The sequence below is a fragment of the Dipodomys merriami genome, unplaced genomic scaffold (genome assembly GCF_024711535.1).
Source record: "Dipodomys merriami isolate MVZ:Mamm:240054 unplaced genomic scaffold, mDipMer1.0.p SCAF_19, whole genome shotgun sequence".
Lineage (NCBI taxonomy): Eukaryota > Metazoa > Chordata > Mammalia > Rodentia > Heteromyidae > Dipodomys > Dipodomys merriami.
The window spans coordinates 28,184,899-28,199,778 of NW_027203270.1; the positions used below are offsets into that span (position 1 = coordinate 28,184,899).

At 50.1% G+C, this 14,880-nt stretch overlaps 1 protein-coding gene across 3 annotated transcripts; it reads left to right on the forward strand.

Annotated features, from left to right (window-relative positions):
• Window positions 1–487: 487 nt before the first annotated feature.
• Ormdl3 (ORMDL sphingolipid biosynthesis regulator 3) lies at window positions 488–7,151 on the forward strand. Of its 3 annotated transcripts, XM_070028117.1 has the most exons (5): window positions 504–594; window positions 2,973–3,083; window positions 4,156–4,355; window positions 5,035–5,186; window positions 5,591–7,151. In XM_070028117.1, the coding sequence occupies exons 3-5, from the start codon at window positions 4,182–4,184 to the stop codon at window positions 5,724–5,726; spliced, it is 462 nt and encodes a 153-aa protein (XP_069884218.1). In that variant the 5' UTR covers window positions 504–594; window positions 2,973–3,083; window positions 4,156–4,181; the 3' UTR covers window positions 5,727–7,151. The 3 variants fall into 3 exon arrangements, with proteins under 3 accessions (XP_069884217.1, XP_069884218.1, XP_069884219.1); XM_070028116.1 differs by lacking the exon at window positions 2,973–3,083 and having other exon boundaries at window positions 488–594; XM_070028118.1 differs by lacking the exons at window positions 504–594; window positions 2,973–3,083 and adding an exon at window positions 3,501–3,673.
• The last annotated feature ends 7,729 nt before the right edge of the window (window positions 7,152–14,880 follow it).

Genomic DNA, 14,880 nt, shown 5'->3' on the forward strand with positions numbered 1-14,880 from the left:
TAACGGGCTGGAGCGGTTGGTTTCTGGAGGAACCACTCTGGGGCCAAGGCTCAAGCAGTGAGGCGTTGTGGTTAAACCTTTGCACGGGGGTGAGGGTGAGGGTGGGGGTGTCAGTGTATCCCAACAAGGATCTACTTTAAGTTACGTAAAACTCTTGAATTTCCTCACTTGCAAAATCTTGGCAAGAGTAAAACCACACCTGCAAAGCGGAGAGGCAAAAGCTGGAATTGTTATGCACTAAGTGATACTATCTGATCTCACTATCAGGTGACGGGGAAATGCTCCGCGGTAAGGCCACAGCGAGGACAGCTCTGTAGCTCGAGGGCGAGCAGGGAGAGAAACCTACAACTTTTGCTGGAGGGCGCCGGGTGGGGGAGGTGGTAACTACAGAGGCAGCGGAGAAACTACAACTCCCAGGAGGAGCCGCGCCGCCGGCGCGTGGCGGTGACGTCACAGGGGCGGGCACAGGCGCCGGGCGCTGATTCGGCCGGAGCTGCCAGCGGGGTGGCTGCCGCCGCTGGTTGTTACCGCGGCTGGAGAAGCCGTAGCTTCTGTTCCCTGGTATCCCTCTTGGACCTTCGACCTTCGGGCCCTGTGAGTCGGGACAGGCAGCCTTGGAGTGGCGGGATTGGGAAGTCCGAGGGTTTGAGGAGGGGTGGGAGAGGAGAGGGGGGGCTTGTGGGGAGGCGCCCCGGGGCTGGAGGAGCCCTGGGCGGGGTGATTGGCGGTGGAGGGGTGCATCGGCCCGGAGAGGTGCGGGTGGAGGAGAGTGGTCGCTGGAGGCCGGGGGGCGGGACGCCGCGCGTGCGGCGAGCGTCGGCTGGGAGTAGGGGCGGGGAGCGGCCGGACTTTGGGGTGTGAGGAGTGGAATAAAGGTTTGGTTGCCTCCGGGGCAGGGTGAACGCGTGGATCTGAGGGTTGGGCCCCGGACCTAGCCAGGCTCCAGAGTGTTTGGGGAGCAGAACGGGAGCCCCACACCCCTTTCCCCGGCCGGAGGTCTCACTCTAACCCCAACAATAGTGAAGACTCCGCCCCCTCTTTCTTCCCAGCGGGCGAGCTAGTGAGAGTTGGCTTTCTTTCCCTTCCTACCCCCTCTGGGTCCGGGAGGCGGGTGAGCAATTTGCGGTCCCGCAGACTGAGCGGTTGGTGGGGCAGAAGGGGGGGGGGTGGAGTTGGAGCATAAGAAACCCTGCGGGCCACTAACTCGCCCGTGTGTATGTGTGTGGGGGGTGTCCCCTACTGGAGGGGGGTGCGGAGCAGGATTAACCCGTATGGTTGTGCTCATCACCCAGAGGCTGGAGATTTACTGCGTTCAAGGACTGTCCTTAACTTGGGAGGAAATGGGACCTACTCACCTGGTGGCTACCCCGAGGTGTACTTTGGCCTTGGTCTGAGTGTTTGATGGACTAGAAATTTGTGTGTGGAATCCAAGAGGAGGGCTGGGGTAAGAGCTGCCAGCAAAAAAGTGGTTAACGGAGTTGCTGCAGGCTCTGGTTGTAGGCAGGTTATGAAACCACATCGGGTTCTGGTACGAGCAGCCACCTGCCCGCCGTGACAGCAAAACTTTTCAGTCTCAAGCTGCCTGGAGACCCATCTGCCTGTGCCAGCCTATTCTGCCTATGTCTCCAATTCTGGTGGAAGGGTCAATGGATTACTAATGGACGTGGCTTGTACACATAGTCCCTTGGATGTCTCAAGAGTGCTTCTCCCAGTCCTTTCCTGTTTTTAGCTCGTTTAAAGGGAGGGTCTCCTAGGATATTCTCAGGGAAGTGTTTAGGCATTAAGGAGAATTTCCCAGAGTGAGCTATGGCCTTTGTAGCTCCCTTTTACTTTTTTTTTTTTCTTCTTCAAATTAGGTACCAGGGTGTGAACTCAGGGCCTCAAGCTTGCTCAGCTTGTTTGCTCAGCTGGCATTACCACTTGAGCCTTGCCTTCAGCCCAGTGTTTTGCTAATTTGGAGATGGAGCCTGAGCCAGCCTTGAACCTCAGCCCTTCAGATTGTAAGCTTCCTGAGTAGCTAAGATTACAGTCATGAACTACCATCTTCCTCTCTACCCTGGACTTTTAATATTTATGTATTTATTTTGCGTGTCACAGTCAAAAAGGGGTGTGAGGTCTTGTGGTCTGAGATTCAGCCAGGCTTTTGGCTGTCTTGGACAAAGTGTTAGGGAAGATATAGGTCTGCACCTATACTCTCAGGGCAGCAGTTTCTGGTGAGATTTAGGGTGCTCTTTGCCTTTCCTTAGTGGTTTTTCAGAATTCACTTCTCAGCCAGACACAACCCCCAGCTCTGCCCCTAGTTTTTACGTAGTAGGTGCCCCAGGGGCTGTGTCAGGGTAACTGAAACCCCAAGGCCCTGGGAAGGTAAACATCTGACACTTCTAGTTCCTTGAGTTTCTGTTAGGACCAATTATCCAACTTAATGGGCTAGGTGATGGGCCCCAGGAGCCTTACTTCCACCAGGGTGCACTCCAGGCCAGCTCCTATCTGTTTGCCTGTTGTGGCTCATATTTCCTGGGGATCTCTAGGCTTCGAGCTGTCTGAGAAGAGGAAATGCATTCTCATTATCCTATAAATAAGGGACTGACCCATGAGAATTCTCATGCTTATGGAGGCTTGGCTGGAATCCTAGTTCAAGACTAGCAGCTTCTGAGGGGGTTGGCCACTGTAGTAGTAAAGGAGAGGCATTCTTGGCACTTCCAGAATATCTTCATCTGAGACTCCTTTCTCAGTGGTGAAAGGGCTTTTTTCATGGTGACAATCTTTAGGGCCTTTAGCAATCAGGACAGAGGTAAGCCACTACACAGTGCAATCTGTTCTCATCTAATCTCTATTGGCCACTGGACCCCCAGGGAATTTGAGAACAGTCAAGACGGGCAGATCATTCCCTCCTTACTGTCTCTGCCCACTCTGAATTGTCGCCTCCATTGTTTCCTGGACATTTAGAGCAGCTCCTTTGGTTCCTCCCGCAGGCTTTCTACCATTGGAACTGGGCAGGAGAAGTTATGGTGCTATAACTCACATAAACAGGTGCTGAGACACGTGATGGGACAGGAAAGGAGGTGGTAGGAGAGAGGCCACAGGTATGAGTTTTGTATCCTTGCGAGGGGTTGATGTGTCTCACACCCTTCCTGGAAGCTGTAGCTTTTGGCCATCTGCTCTGTTGGTCCCTCCCACTCTTTTTTTTTTTTTTTTTTGTCTGTTGTGGGGCTTGGAATCAGGGCTTGGGGCATTGACCCTGAGCTTTTTCACTCAAGGCTAGCATTCTGCCACTTTGAGCCACAGTAACACTTCTCATTTTCTGGTGGTTAATTGGAGGTAAGTGTCTCATAGACTTTCCTGCCCAGGCTAGCTTCAAATCTGAGATCCTGAGATCTCAGCCTCCTAGTAGTTAGGATTATAGGCGTGAGTCACTGTCTCCTGACTTCTTCTCTTGTCTTTGGTAGGGTAAAGGGCTCTGGTAATTTGGCAGCAGAATGGATGACATCCCAAGGGTTAGTCTGAGTGGCTGCCAAATGGATAAAACAAACATCCAGTTGAGTTTAGCCATGTCAAAAAGGAACCTTCTAGTCTGAGCAAAGGTTGTCCTTGGTCTGCTGTTTTTTTCTTCCTTTTCTGCCTTGTCAGTCTTCCTGGCTGAGGTTTGGGGAGATCCAGGCTTGAAGAACTGGAGGTGAGTGGACATAGGGACCTCAAAGTATTTCACCTACTGCTGCCTGTACCCACAGGCCTTGTCTCCTTTTACTCCTTATAGGAGGGGCTTGGGGTAGATGTCTTCTATCAGGTCCTCAGTGAGATAGAGACAGCAGGGTTTGTGCTCAGTGAGAATCTTAGGGGAGCAAGCCTCTTCTCCCCTTCCTAGCAGGAAGAGGGCCCTATAGAAATGATATCGAGGGTGAGATTGGGGAATGTGCATTGATTGCTCTGCTCTGGGGCTAAATTCCTTGATGAACTGTACTGTGGGTGCAGTGTTCTGATGGGTTGACACATGGGCCAGCCCAGTGTTAACACAGCTCAGCTGTGGAAAATCTTGTGGACTTTAGCTTCCATGTTTGAGAATCAATGCAGTGGACTGTATGGAGTTCTAGGGCACTAGAGGGTGTGAGGAGCGGGAAAAGTAGTGTGACCTGTCTCACCTGTGCTGCTTGTTTGCAGAGCAAGCACCAGAGAGGGGTGGCAGGATGAATGTGGGTACAGCGCACAGCGAGGTGAACCCCAACACACGAGTGATGAACAGCCGCGGCATCTGGCTCTCCTACGTCCTGGCCATCGGGCTCCTCCACGTCGTACTGCTCAGCATCCCCTTCGTGAGTGTCCCTGTCGTCTGGACCCTCACCAACCTCATCCACAACATGGTGAGATGCTGCCTGCAGCCAGGGCTGAGGGATAGGGGAGGTCTGCCAGATGTGGGCTAGATAGCAGGGCGGTGTCCTGAGAACATCTGTCACCAGATCCCAGCTCCTGTCTCTCTGCCCTATCCCCTTTCTGAGCTCCAGCCCTGTGCATAGCTTCAGGAAGAATCCAATGTGCAGATTTGTCTGTGTCTCCAGGCTGGGGTGGCTGTAGATCTGGGAGGACTTGAGTTCCCAACAGAGAACTGAACCCTTGCTCCTGTGTTCCTGGGGACCCAGGAAGCCTGGTGCCCAGCCTGGTGCTGAAAGTCTCCTTTCCTAAGTTAGACTCCCACACTATATTCCACTTGTACCCTTTGGTGCATTCTTTCCACTTGCTGCCTAGTCCTCTGTTGGTGGGCAGGCAGGGGTCTGTCTAGTCCTTGTCCCTTGGGACTGGCAGGAGGCTGGCTGGAAACTCCAGTTGGGCTGGAGTGTCTCCATTGGAGATACTGCCACCAACTCCTCCCCATGTGACCTCATGCTAGGCCTGCCTCTTCCCCTGGGTCCCCTTGTTCTTGTCCCAGGCTCCCTGCTGCTCCATCATGCTCATCTGCCAACATATCCCCCTCTGCCTGATAGGGAAGAACTGAGCTGGAGACTTTTGCCTGTTGTGTCCTCTGACCAGAGCCCCTCTTTCCAGGGCATGTACATCTTTCTGCACACAGTGAAAGGCACACCCTTTGAGACTCCGGACCAGGGTAAAGCAAGATTGTTAACCCACTGGGAGCAGATGGACTATGGAGTCCAGTTCACTGCCTCTCGAAAGTTCTTGACCATCACACCCATTGTGCTGTGAGTACTTTTGCTGGAGGGAGACAGCTGGCGAAGCAACTCTGGGAAGTCTGGGCCCAGCTAGTTCCCTCCTCCTTCCCCCCAACCCCTGCCCCAGGCTCTGGGCTTTGGTTTAGAGATGAACAGAGGCAAGGACGTGATGGATCCCTGGGTCTTAACACTAGCCCCAGTCCTTGAGCCTCCCTGGTCCCGTCTTCCTTCCACTGGTGCTTTCCTCTTGAATGAGATGGGCCCACAGGCCTGAAGTGAGGTGGGCTGGGTCAGGAGGGGCCTTGTCAGCCAGGGACATCTTGCCACTCTACTTCTGATCTGGGTCCCCCTGCCATCCCTTCTCAGCTCTCAGGATTTGGGGAGAGAGGAAGGGGCTCTCCAGTGTTTGATCTTGCCCTGTCTTCTCCTCCCAGGTACTTCCTCACCAGCTTCTACACCAAGTACGACCACATTCATTTCATCCTCAACACAGTGTCCTTGATGAGCGTGCTCATCCCCAAGCTGCCCCAGCTCCACGGAGTCCGGATTTTTGGAATCAATAAGTACTGAGGGTGCAGCTCCTTCCCTAGCCTGTGACGGCAGGGGAGGGGTGGAAAGCCTTTGCTGTGATGCTGAAGACAGGAGCCTCTGGACACGACCGGAGATGGGGTCATGCCCTGGGCCTGGCTCTCTGTATCCCCAGTAGCCAACTTGGAGTAGCTTGTAGTGTGGTTGGGGGTGGGCTCCTGGGCTCCAACCCATTCAGATTTTTTTGATCTTTTCCTTTTTGCCTTTTGAGTAGAGACTCCATGGGGTGGTCGTGGAAGGGGCTGGGCTCCCAGGTAATGTGGACCTGTGTGGTTGGGACAGGCCAGAGAGGTTTACCCTCAGGTGGCAAAGCACTTTAACCCCTGTATGGGAGCAGAGGGACGGTACAGCTTCTAGATTGTTCCCCTTCAGTTCTTTGGTCTGTGAGGGGGAACACTCTGTTTTGTACATAACAAAGCAAGTGTGTGATGACACCTCACCCCTCTGGGTAGAGAGTTGTCTGATCCAAGGCTCAGTTTTGGTGACTCCCTTGCACCCCACCCTGGGTATGGGTTGAGAGTGGGGAGGGTGAGGAGAGAAAGGGTGGGGTGGGGGGTATAGGCTCTGCCATGCTGGTCCTGGTGGAGGTTGGAGACAGTGAGTTGAGCTACAACAGCAGCAGCCCATGCAGGCGGGTGTCAAGAGGTGGCAGTGCTGGTGCTGGGGGGAGGGGCGGGCGAGGGGGGGCACAGGCAGAAGCAAGAATACAACTTCCTTTCTGATGTGGGCAGAGAAGGGAGCTGGCTTGGAGGGCTAGTTAGTACACCCACAGAATGGTGATGGGGATAGGGAAGGGAGGCTGCTTTGTGCTTGAAGCTCCTGGGTTGGCATGGGGGAGAACATGGGTGGAGGAGGCAGTCTAAACACAGGTCTGGTTTGACACCACCCTCTGCAGCAATGTGAGGGGGTTGGTGTGAGGAAGCTGTGACAGAAACGGCCATTGCTGGGGCTCTTCCACCCCAACATTGAGACCTCCTGTAGACCAGTGCTGGGGCAGGGCCCCTCGTTTGACATGCACATGGGGGGGCTGTGAGGCCACCCCCACATGAGGTTGATGGCTGCAAGGTCCTACAGTACCCCTGCCAAGCAGGGCAATGGAAGGGACAGGGAATGGCTGCAGACAGAAGTCTCTTCAGCCTGAGAAGAGGCTAGAGGGGTGCCCCCTGCATCCCCAGTTCTGGGGAGGTGTTTCTTTGCAGGGGTGTGGCCTGAGCCCTCTCCTGTGGGCTGAGGAAGGAGAGAGGTTTGCTTGTCCTACTTTCTGCCTACAGGCCTTCCACTCCCACCCCATGTATCATAGGGAACTTTCACCTCAACAATCTTTCTAAGCAAAGTGTGAATAGGATTTTTACTCCCTTTGTACAGTATTCTAAGAAATGCAAATAAAGGACCATGTGTTCCTGTTTCCCTCTGTGTCTGGCCTCTGCTTCCTGAAGGGCCCTGAGGGAGAGGGTAGTGTGGGGACTCTAGGACTGCTGGTCTTAAGTGACCTAGCAGTAGCCCAATGGGGCTTGAGGGAGCTGGCCAAGACCTTAGCAAGACAGAAGAATTCTGTGTTTGCCTGGCTGCTCCTGAGTACGTCTTGGGCTTTTGGCTTGATGGGTGGGGGTAGGGAGGTGGGAATTGATGGCCAGGGAAGGAGTTTCCCCAACCAGGAACATGAGTGGGAGGAAGAGATGGTCTCCAGGACTTCTTGAGGCTCACAAATCCCAGGAGGAGAAGCCCCATAATGGTGAAGTCTTTATCTCTCGTGGACACTGGCCTTTTAGGGTATTCTGTGCAGTATGGTCTGCCACTCCTAGGACAGGTATGAAGGTCTCAGCTTGGCAGGAAGAGCTGCCATGAACATGAGTGGGAGGCCAAGAGATACCCCAGAAGTTTTTGATGCTTAACAGTGCTAGGAGAGAGAGGAGATCTATAGTGAAGGAATCCTTATCTTCTGAGTGTTCTGTACAGTTTTATCTGAGGTTCTTAGGACAGGTACAAAGTCCAGGCTGGCAGGAAGAGCTTCTCCCAGCAGCCTGATCACTCTAGCCTTGTCCAGCTTCACAGCATCCTTAGAGCATGTGTAGTGGGGGGAAGAGGGCTGTCAAGCTGAGTGTGGGAACTTTGCCTAAGTCCAGCCACTGCTCCCCTCCCAAGTGGGGGCCTACATAGCTTTGGGAGGAGAGAACCATAGCTCAGTCCTCAAAGTGGGATGCGTCACTGGCTTCTGTGGGAGTGCCTTCAAGAGTAGTCAGGGTAAGGTTCAGAACACATCAACAGTAACCTTTGTTCAAATCCCAGCTCTGCCACTTACTGGAAATGTGACCATGTCAAGTTACTCCTCAGTGTCAGTTTCTTCATACTCCTTTCACTGATGTTATTGGGAGCATCAGCACAGTGTTTGCCACATAGTCAACACAGTATGTGGTAGCTGTCATTGTTACCATCACAGCAATATTCTTCCAGAAGAGAAGGATGTACAGACAGAAGACAAGCTGGGCTGGTTATGTCTGAAGGGTAGGAACAGATGCTCTGTTTACCAGAGGAGGATAAAGAGTTTAGGTGCTATCCAGATAAAAAGGGTCTGCATCTCCCTGAGAGAGGGTACCAGGCAGTATGTGGTACACAGGGAGGCTGAGTCCTCTTTCTGGTCCAGCCTGTTGCCTACAGATGTTAGCTGCAGTGGTTTTGGGTCTTAACTGCTGTGTCTCCTAGTGTGACATTTGGGGACCTGGTTCTAAAGTCACTCATACCTGGCACAGCCGTGGTCATTGCTTGGTTGATCCCACTTATAGTTCATTTCTTTATTCCAGCTCAATAAATTACATGGCCCATGTGTCTGTGCAACACTCTGGCCCAGACTCATTTGGCTATATATTAGATCTCTCATTCTATTCTTTGAGCCCATAAAGAATGAATATACCTGTCTCTACCTAGCCATAAGGTAGCATATCTAGCCTGAAAGGTAAAACATCCTACCTCGCCTTTACAAACACTCTCCCTGGAGAACTTTCAGACCATAGCTTCCTCAGACCCAGAGGCCAGGAACTATGGAGATCTGACTCCAATAACATCCATTTCTGAGCAGCTGAGGATAGAGGAGGTAAGTGGCCTTTTTGATGGGTCTTTGGTCCTGGGTACTGTCTTTTCAGACACCTACAGTTCTTAGGCTAGGAGAGAGTTGAGAGTTGGCCACTGTGGTGGGGGTAGGAAAGAGAAAAGAGCAGTGGGTAAGGTAGGTGCGTGCACTGGAATAAGGGCCTTAGAATACGGTAGCAAGAGGTAGGATGGGGAACTGGAGCTTAGGAAGCTTTTGTTCCCTTCTGAGTCTGACAGCACAGGCTCTTTGGGAAATGGGTAGAATATAGCAAAGGAGGAAGGCCAGGTGGAGCAGACAGTGTGAAGTCTGGCAGCCAAGTTCACATTCCTTCCTGGTTCTTGTGTTCAACATGAGTGAGAATCTGTCTGGGGAATAGTAAGCCTGTCTTTCCAGCCCGAATCCCCCCAGAACAAGGAAACAACTCTGCTCTGGGAGATGGAGAAAGCGGGTCTCATGTTTCCTGTGTGGGGCAATCTTTCCTCCATCTTTGGTCCTGCTGGGCTCCATAGGCGAAGGAGGAGAGTCTGGGATCTGTAGGTTCACTCTTCCTTACCATGTCATGGCTGCCTCACTTGGCTCTAAACAAGGAAGGTGAACCATTTCAGATTCTGAGTGTCCTGGAAACTTTCTTTGACTCAAGGCTGCTAAAAGTACATTTAAAAAAACCTGTGCCAATACCCTTCTTCTGCAAGCTAGCTTTTTTTTTTTTTCCTGGTTGGTCTAGGCACAATGTACAGCAGCATATCTGAGGAAGTCTCAGAGCTCTGGCTCAAGAGGATGTGATTGATGGTGACAGATTTGGTGAAGGGAAAAAGGACAGTCTGAGGGTGGCAATACTGCAGGACAGGCCACACTGTATGGGACATATTGGAGGGAGAAGAGGGTCAAGGGCCTTCTGATACTGTAGATAATGGGTTCACAGGTAAGTATAAGGTAAGTGAAAGATGGCCAGCCAGGAGGCCTTGCTACTTCTGCTCTATTTCATTCCCCACTCCTTATCATCCAAGTCAACCAGTCTGTACACATGTCTACATACCTCCATTTAAGAAATGTACAGAAGAGCTATGTCAGAATAGGTGAGGAAGAAGTGCAGATTTATTTATTTATTCCTACATAGTCTTCCTTTTTCATCTTTTCCCTTAATTTCTCTTAGATTAGCTAGCCCTCATGTGTTTATATGCTTGTCATTTAAATGGAGGAATGGAAGCCAGGTACTGATGGTTCATGCTTATAATCCTAGCTACTTGGGAGGCTGAGATCAGGAGAATCGAGGTTCTACTCCAGCCCAAGCAGAAAAATCAGAGAGACTCTATCTCAATGGAGTAGTGGTAAGCACTTGTCCCAGTTATGGAGGAAGCATAAAAATACTGTCTGCTGGGCACCAGTGGCTTGGGCTTAGAATCCTAACTACTTACACCCATAATCTCTTAGCTAAGATCTGGGAACTGGGGTTCAAAGCCATCCCAAGGAAGACAAACCTGAGAGTTGCTTAGCTCCAATTAACCAACAAGTTACTGGAAGTGGAGGTGTGTCTCAATTAGTAGAGTACCAGCTGTGAGCTGGAAAAGCTCAGGGATAGGACCCAGGCTCCGAGTTCAAGCTCTAAGACAGACCAAAAAATAACAACAAAAAAAAATGCCAGGTGCCAATGGCTCACGCCTGTAATCCTAGCTACTCAGGAGGCTGAGATTTGAGGATAAAGTTTCAAAGCTTAGGCAGTAAAGTCTGTGAGACTCTTTTATCTCTAATGAACCACAAAAAAGCCAAAAATAGAGCTGCTGCTTAAATGGTAGAATGCCAGTCTTGAGTAAAAAAGCTAAGGAATAGTGGCTAGGCCCTGAGTTCAAGTGCAGGCCTGGCTAAAAAGGAGACCCTACTCAAAATAACTGGTACACAAAAAGAGCTTGAGATATGGCATGTGCAAGGCCCTGAGTTCAAACCCCAGTCAACCACAGTTAAACGAGGAGGTGGATGGTTGGCTTAACAGCTAAGGAGGTTTGCAGACTTCAGAGCCAGAGCTACCTGGTTTTGAAGCCCACTCTGCTACTGACTAGCAGCTGAACTCTGGACAAATTGCTTTAACTTTCAGTGTCTTCATCTTGTCAACTCTAGAAGACTTGTAAAATAAATGACATGGGCTGGGAAGGTGGCTCAGTGGTAGAGCTCTTGCCTTGCAGGCATGGAGCCCTGGGTTTGATTCCTCAGCACCACATAAGCAAAAAGAAAAAAGCCGGAAGTGGTGCTGTGGCTCAAGTGGTAGAGCACTAGCCTTGAGCTGAAGAGCTGAGGGACAGCGCCCAGGCCCAGAGTTCAGGCCCCACGACCAGACACCCCCCCCCCCCCACAAAAAAATAAATGACATTAATCATTTATCTCAATGCCTGACTCAGAAGCAGTATTCTGTAGACACTAGTTCCAATTGTGACTGAGCCAGGATGCTGACGCCTGGGCAGGCAGCCTTTGCTGGATGGCTCAGAGGGAGGGCAGGGAAGGGAGCCTTGAAAGGAAGGGTGTTCTAGAGAAAGTGCACTGAGTCAGCTCCAGTATGACCTTTTCTCTTTCTAGGTGAAAAATTGCAACAGGACAACTCAGAATTAAAGGGGACACAGCACAATTACCCAAAATAAAAATGGGAAGCAGCTTCCACATGTCCCACGAGTGCAACATTAAGATGCAGCAGAAGATGACAACCCAGGAATATCTGACCTCTCTTAATGAAAAGTGAGGCTGGAGTCAGGGGAGGGGAGGAGATGCCCATCTTGGGCACTAGGGGCATCCCCTGGGGCATCTCCGCGGTGTAGCCTCTCACATTGTTCCTGACACCTCAGTCCACTCCTGTACTTACTCTGTTTCTTCCTCTCTATCCAGGTTCCTTCCTGTCCCTACTGCCCTTGGGGAGGCGGGGAGGGAAGATGTGATCCACTACCCTGCCTTACTCTTATGCCACTTGTTGGCTTGAGTAGCCCAAGCCCTCAAGCCTGTGCTTATTTCGCTTTGCTTTGGGAGCAAGCCTGTGGGTTCCATGTCCTTCTCCACTGGGCTGGGGACAACTGGTGACAGGGACTGGCTTTACTCACCTCTCTGTAGTGACTCCAGGCACATAGTAGGTACTCAGCAAAAGAGCTGCAATGAAGTACAAGGCAGTTTGAACTCCTCCCTTGGAAGAATATTTCCTCATCCTCTAGGGGGTGCCTATTGAATGCCCCAGAGGTTCTGACATCTGGAGAGCATGATGTGTCCAATTGAGGGGACAAAAACAGCTCCAGCAATAGCCCTGTTGGTGTTGGTCTTTTCTTTCCTGGCTGGAATTGCTGGAGGCAGAGTAGAAGCTCCACTCTGTGTGTGTGTACGTGTGTGTGTGTGTGTGTGTGTGTGTGTGTGTGTGTGTGTGTGTGTGTGTGTGTGTGTGTGTGTGTGTATGTGTACACCAGTATTTGAACTCAGGGCCTGGGTGATGTCCCTTAGTATGTTGCTCAAGTCTGATATTCTATCGTTTGAGCCACATTCTGCCAATTGAGCTGACACTCTCACCTTTGAACTCTACTTCCAGTTTTTTGCTGCTTCATTGGAGGTTAAGAGTGTCATGGATTTTCTTGCCTAGGTTGGCTTTGAACCTTGATCCTCAGATCTCAGCTTCCTGAGTAGCTAGGATTACAGGCATGAGCTACCAGCACTTGGCTAAAAATGTATTTCCTTATGGAATCAGAGATGCCTCATGAGCTCAGGGGCAGGTAACACAGCCAGATGGGATCCATGGGCCAATGCATCCTGGGTCTTCTCTTCAGAGAAGGGGTTACCAAGGCTTGCTTGATGCCCATCGCAGTGTCTGAAAGTCCAAAGCATGAGCTCATGCTTTGGACTTATATAGACTAGGGTTTTAATGATAGCTCTGTGCTTACCAGCTGTGTGACTCTGAGCACTCAACCTGTTGTTGAGTCTCCATTTCTTCCTATGTAAAATAGGAATGCCTATATCATAGGCTTGTGGTAAGGAGTAAATGATATTTTATGTAAAGTGTCACACCATCTATGATGTGTGTGCACATGCCATACAGGCTAGTGAGCCCTTTTCCACTCTGCACTCCCATCCCCTGGTCATAGGAGTAAAGCACACTATGATGGGGGCTGTGTGCCTCACAAACACTGTGGTAGGCATAGGTATCCCTTGTGAGGTGGGACCCTAACATCCTGAACAGGAAACAGCCAGGATAGAATGCTGGCCTTGGGTTTCAGGCTCTTCAAAAGAAGACTTTGATTTACTGTGACCCCCTTAGTGATGGCTTGTTGGCCTAGGAAGCATAGTTGGGTTACAATGGCCCATCCACACAGGCCAGCACTGGCACTGGCTGTGAAGAGGGAACTGGACTGGAACAGTCTCTCAGGGCTAGTCCCGCTCTGGTGGCTTCACTTCCTCCTAAGTTCTGGTTTTTCTGACTTTAAAATGTAAGGTTGCACAGAAGAAATAGTTGTATTGTCAAAGCTAATAGAATTGGGCTGGGAAGGTGGCTCAGTGGTGGAGTGCTTGCCTAGATTCGATTCCTCAGCACCACATAAACAGAGAAAGCTGGAAGTGGTGCTGTGGCTCAAGTGGTAGAGTGCTAGCCTTGAGCTGAAGAGCTGAGGGACAGAGCCCAGGCCCTGAGTTCAGGCCCCATGACCCACAAAAACAACAACAAAAAGCTAATGGAATTCACAAACTTTATAGACCAAGATAATGACAATTTGCCTTCTGAAGGTTAAAATGTGTTTGTGACTTTAAGTATCGCTGTCCTACAATACTGTGAAATTTGTGAAATTTATGTAATCACATTCTCAATAAAAAATTATTTTAAAAAATAAGGTTGCAACCCCTTTGGGCTTTGGCTGCTACAGCTCGAATCTTCTAGACATAATTCTATGGCTGTCTACCCCCTGAGAATTGGGACAGAGTCTGCAAATATAGTGCTTTGTTATTTACATACAATGATGAGAGTACAGCTATCTGGTGTGGGCAGTGAGGGCTTACAGTCCAGGAGTGAAAATTCCATCACTAGAAAGAAAATGGTTACAGGGACTAGAGATGACCTGAAGACTTCCTGAATCCTTTTTCCTCTCTGCAGAGCTGGTGGATGGTGATGGCTCCTATTTAGGTAAGGAGGATGGTGGTAACTGAGTGTATTTCACCTGGACCCACTTGTCCCAAGACTGCTACTCTATGGGGTCAGCTGAGTAGCATGGATAGTACAGGGGGAGGGAAGTGCCAAAAAGGATTTTGCTTCTAGTATAGAGGTTGTTACTGGTCTCTTCTAGTTCAGTTGCCTTGTTTTTGTTTTTGAAGAGCTAAGGGCCTCTGGGGGCCTTAAGCTCTTCCACTAAGCTAAATTCTACCCCCAACCCCTCTTCTAAACATAGTGGTTCTCGTAGGCTGAATGTTGAAATTGCCTGCAGCAACTTTAAAACTAGCCGTGAAAGTTTGACTTGATTGGCCTGAAGTGTGACGTGTACTTCAGGGTTTGTAAAGGCTACCAGGTGATTCTTAGGCATAGTAAAAATGAGATGCTTTAACTTCCTCACAACTTTTATTTTTTAAATTTTATTTTATTTTAGTCTGGTGCCAATAGGCTTGAATTTAGGGTCAGGCTCTGTTTCCCTTTAGTTTTTCACTCAAGGCTGGTGTTCTGCCACTTGAGCCACATCCACTTATAGTTTTCTTTTTGGTGGTTAGTTGAAGATAAAGGTCTGCTCAGGCTGGCTTTGAACCGCAGCAGTCCTCAGGTCTCAGCCTCCTGAGTAGCTAGGATTACACGTGTGAGCCACTGGTACCCAGCCTCACTTTTTTTTTGAAAAGTCAATTATCATTTAATGGTGGTTACAGAGTGTAGCAAAGCAATTTATAAATTGAATTTTTAAATTGTACAGCTGTGTATATTTTTATTAATTTATTGTTATAATACAATATGTAGATGACTATCCTGTCAGCCCCTTCTCTGTCCAAGATCAGGCTTTTATGTATGGTTTCTGATTAAAAGTGACAGGTTGACCATATTAATTTCTTTTCTCTCTCTTCTCTTTC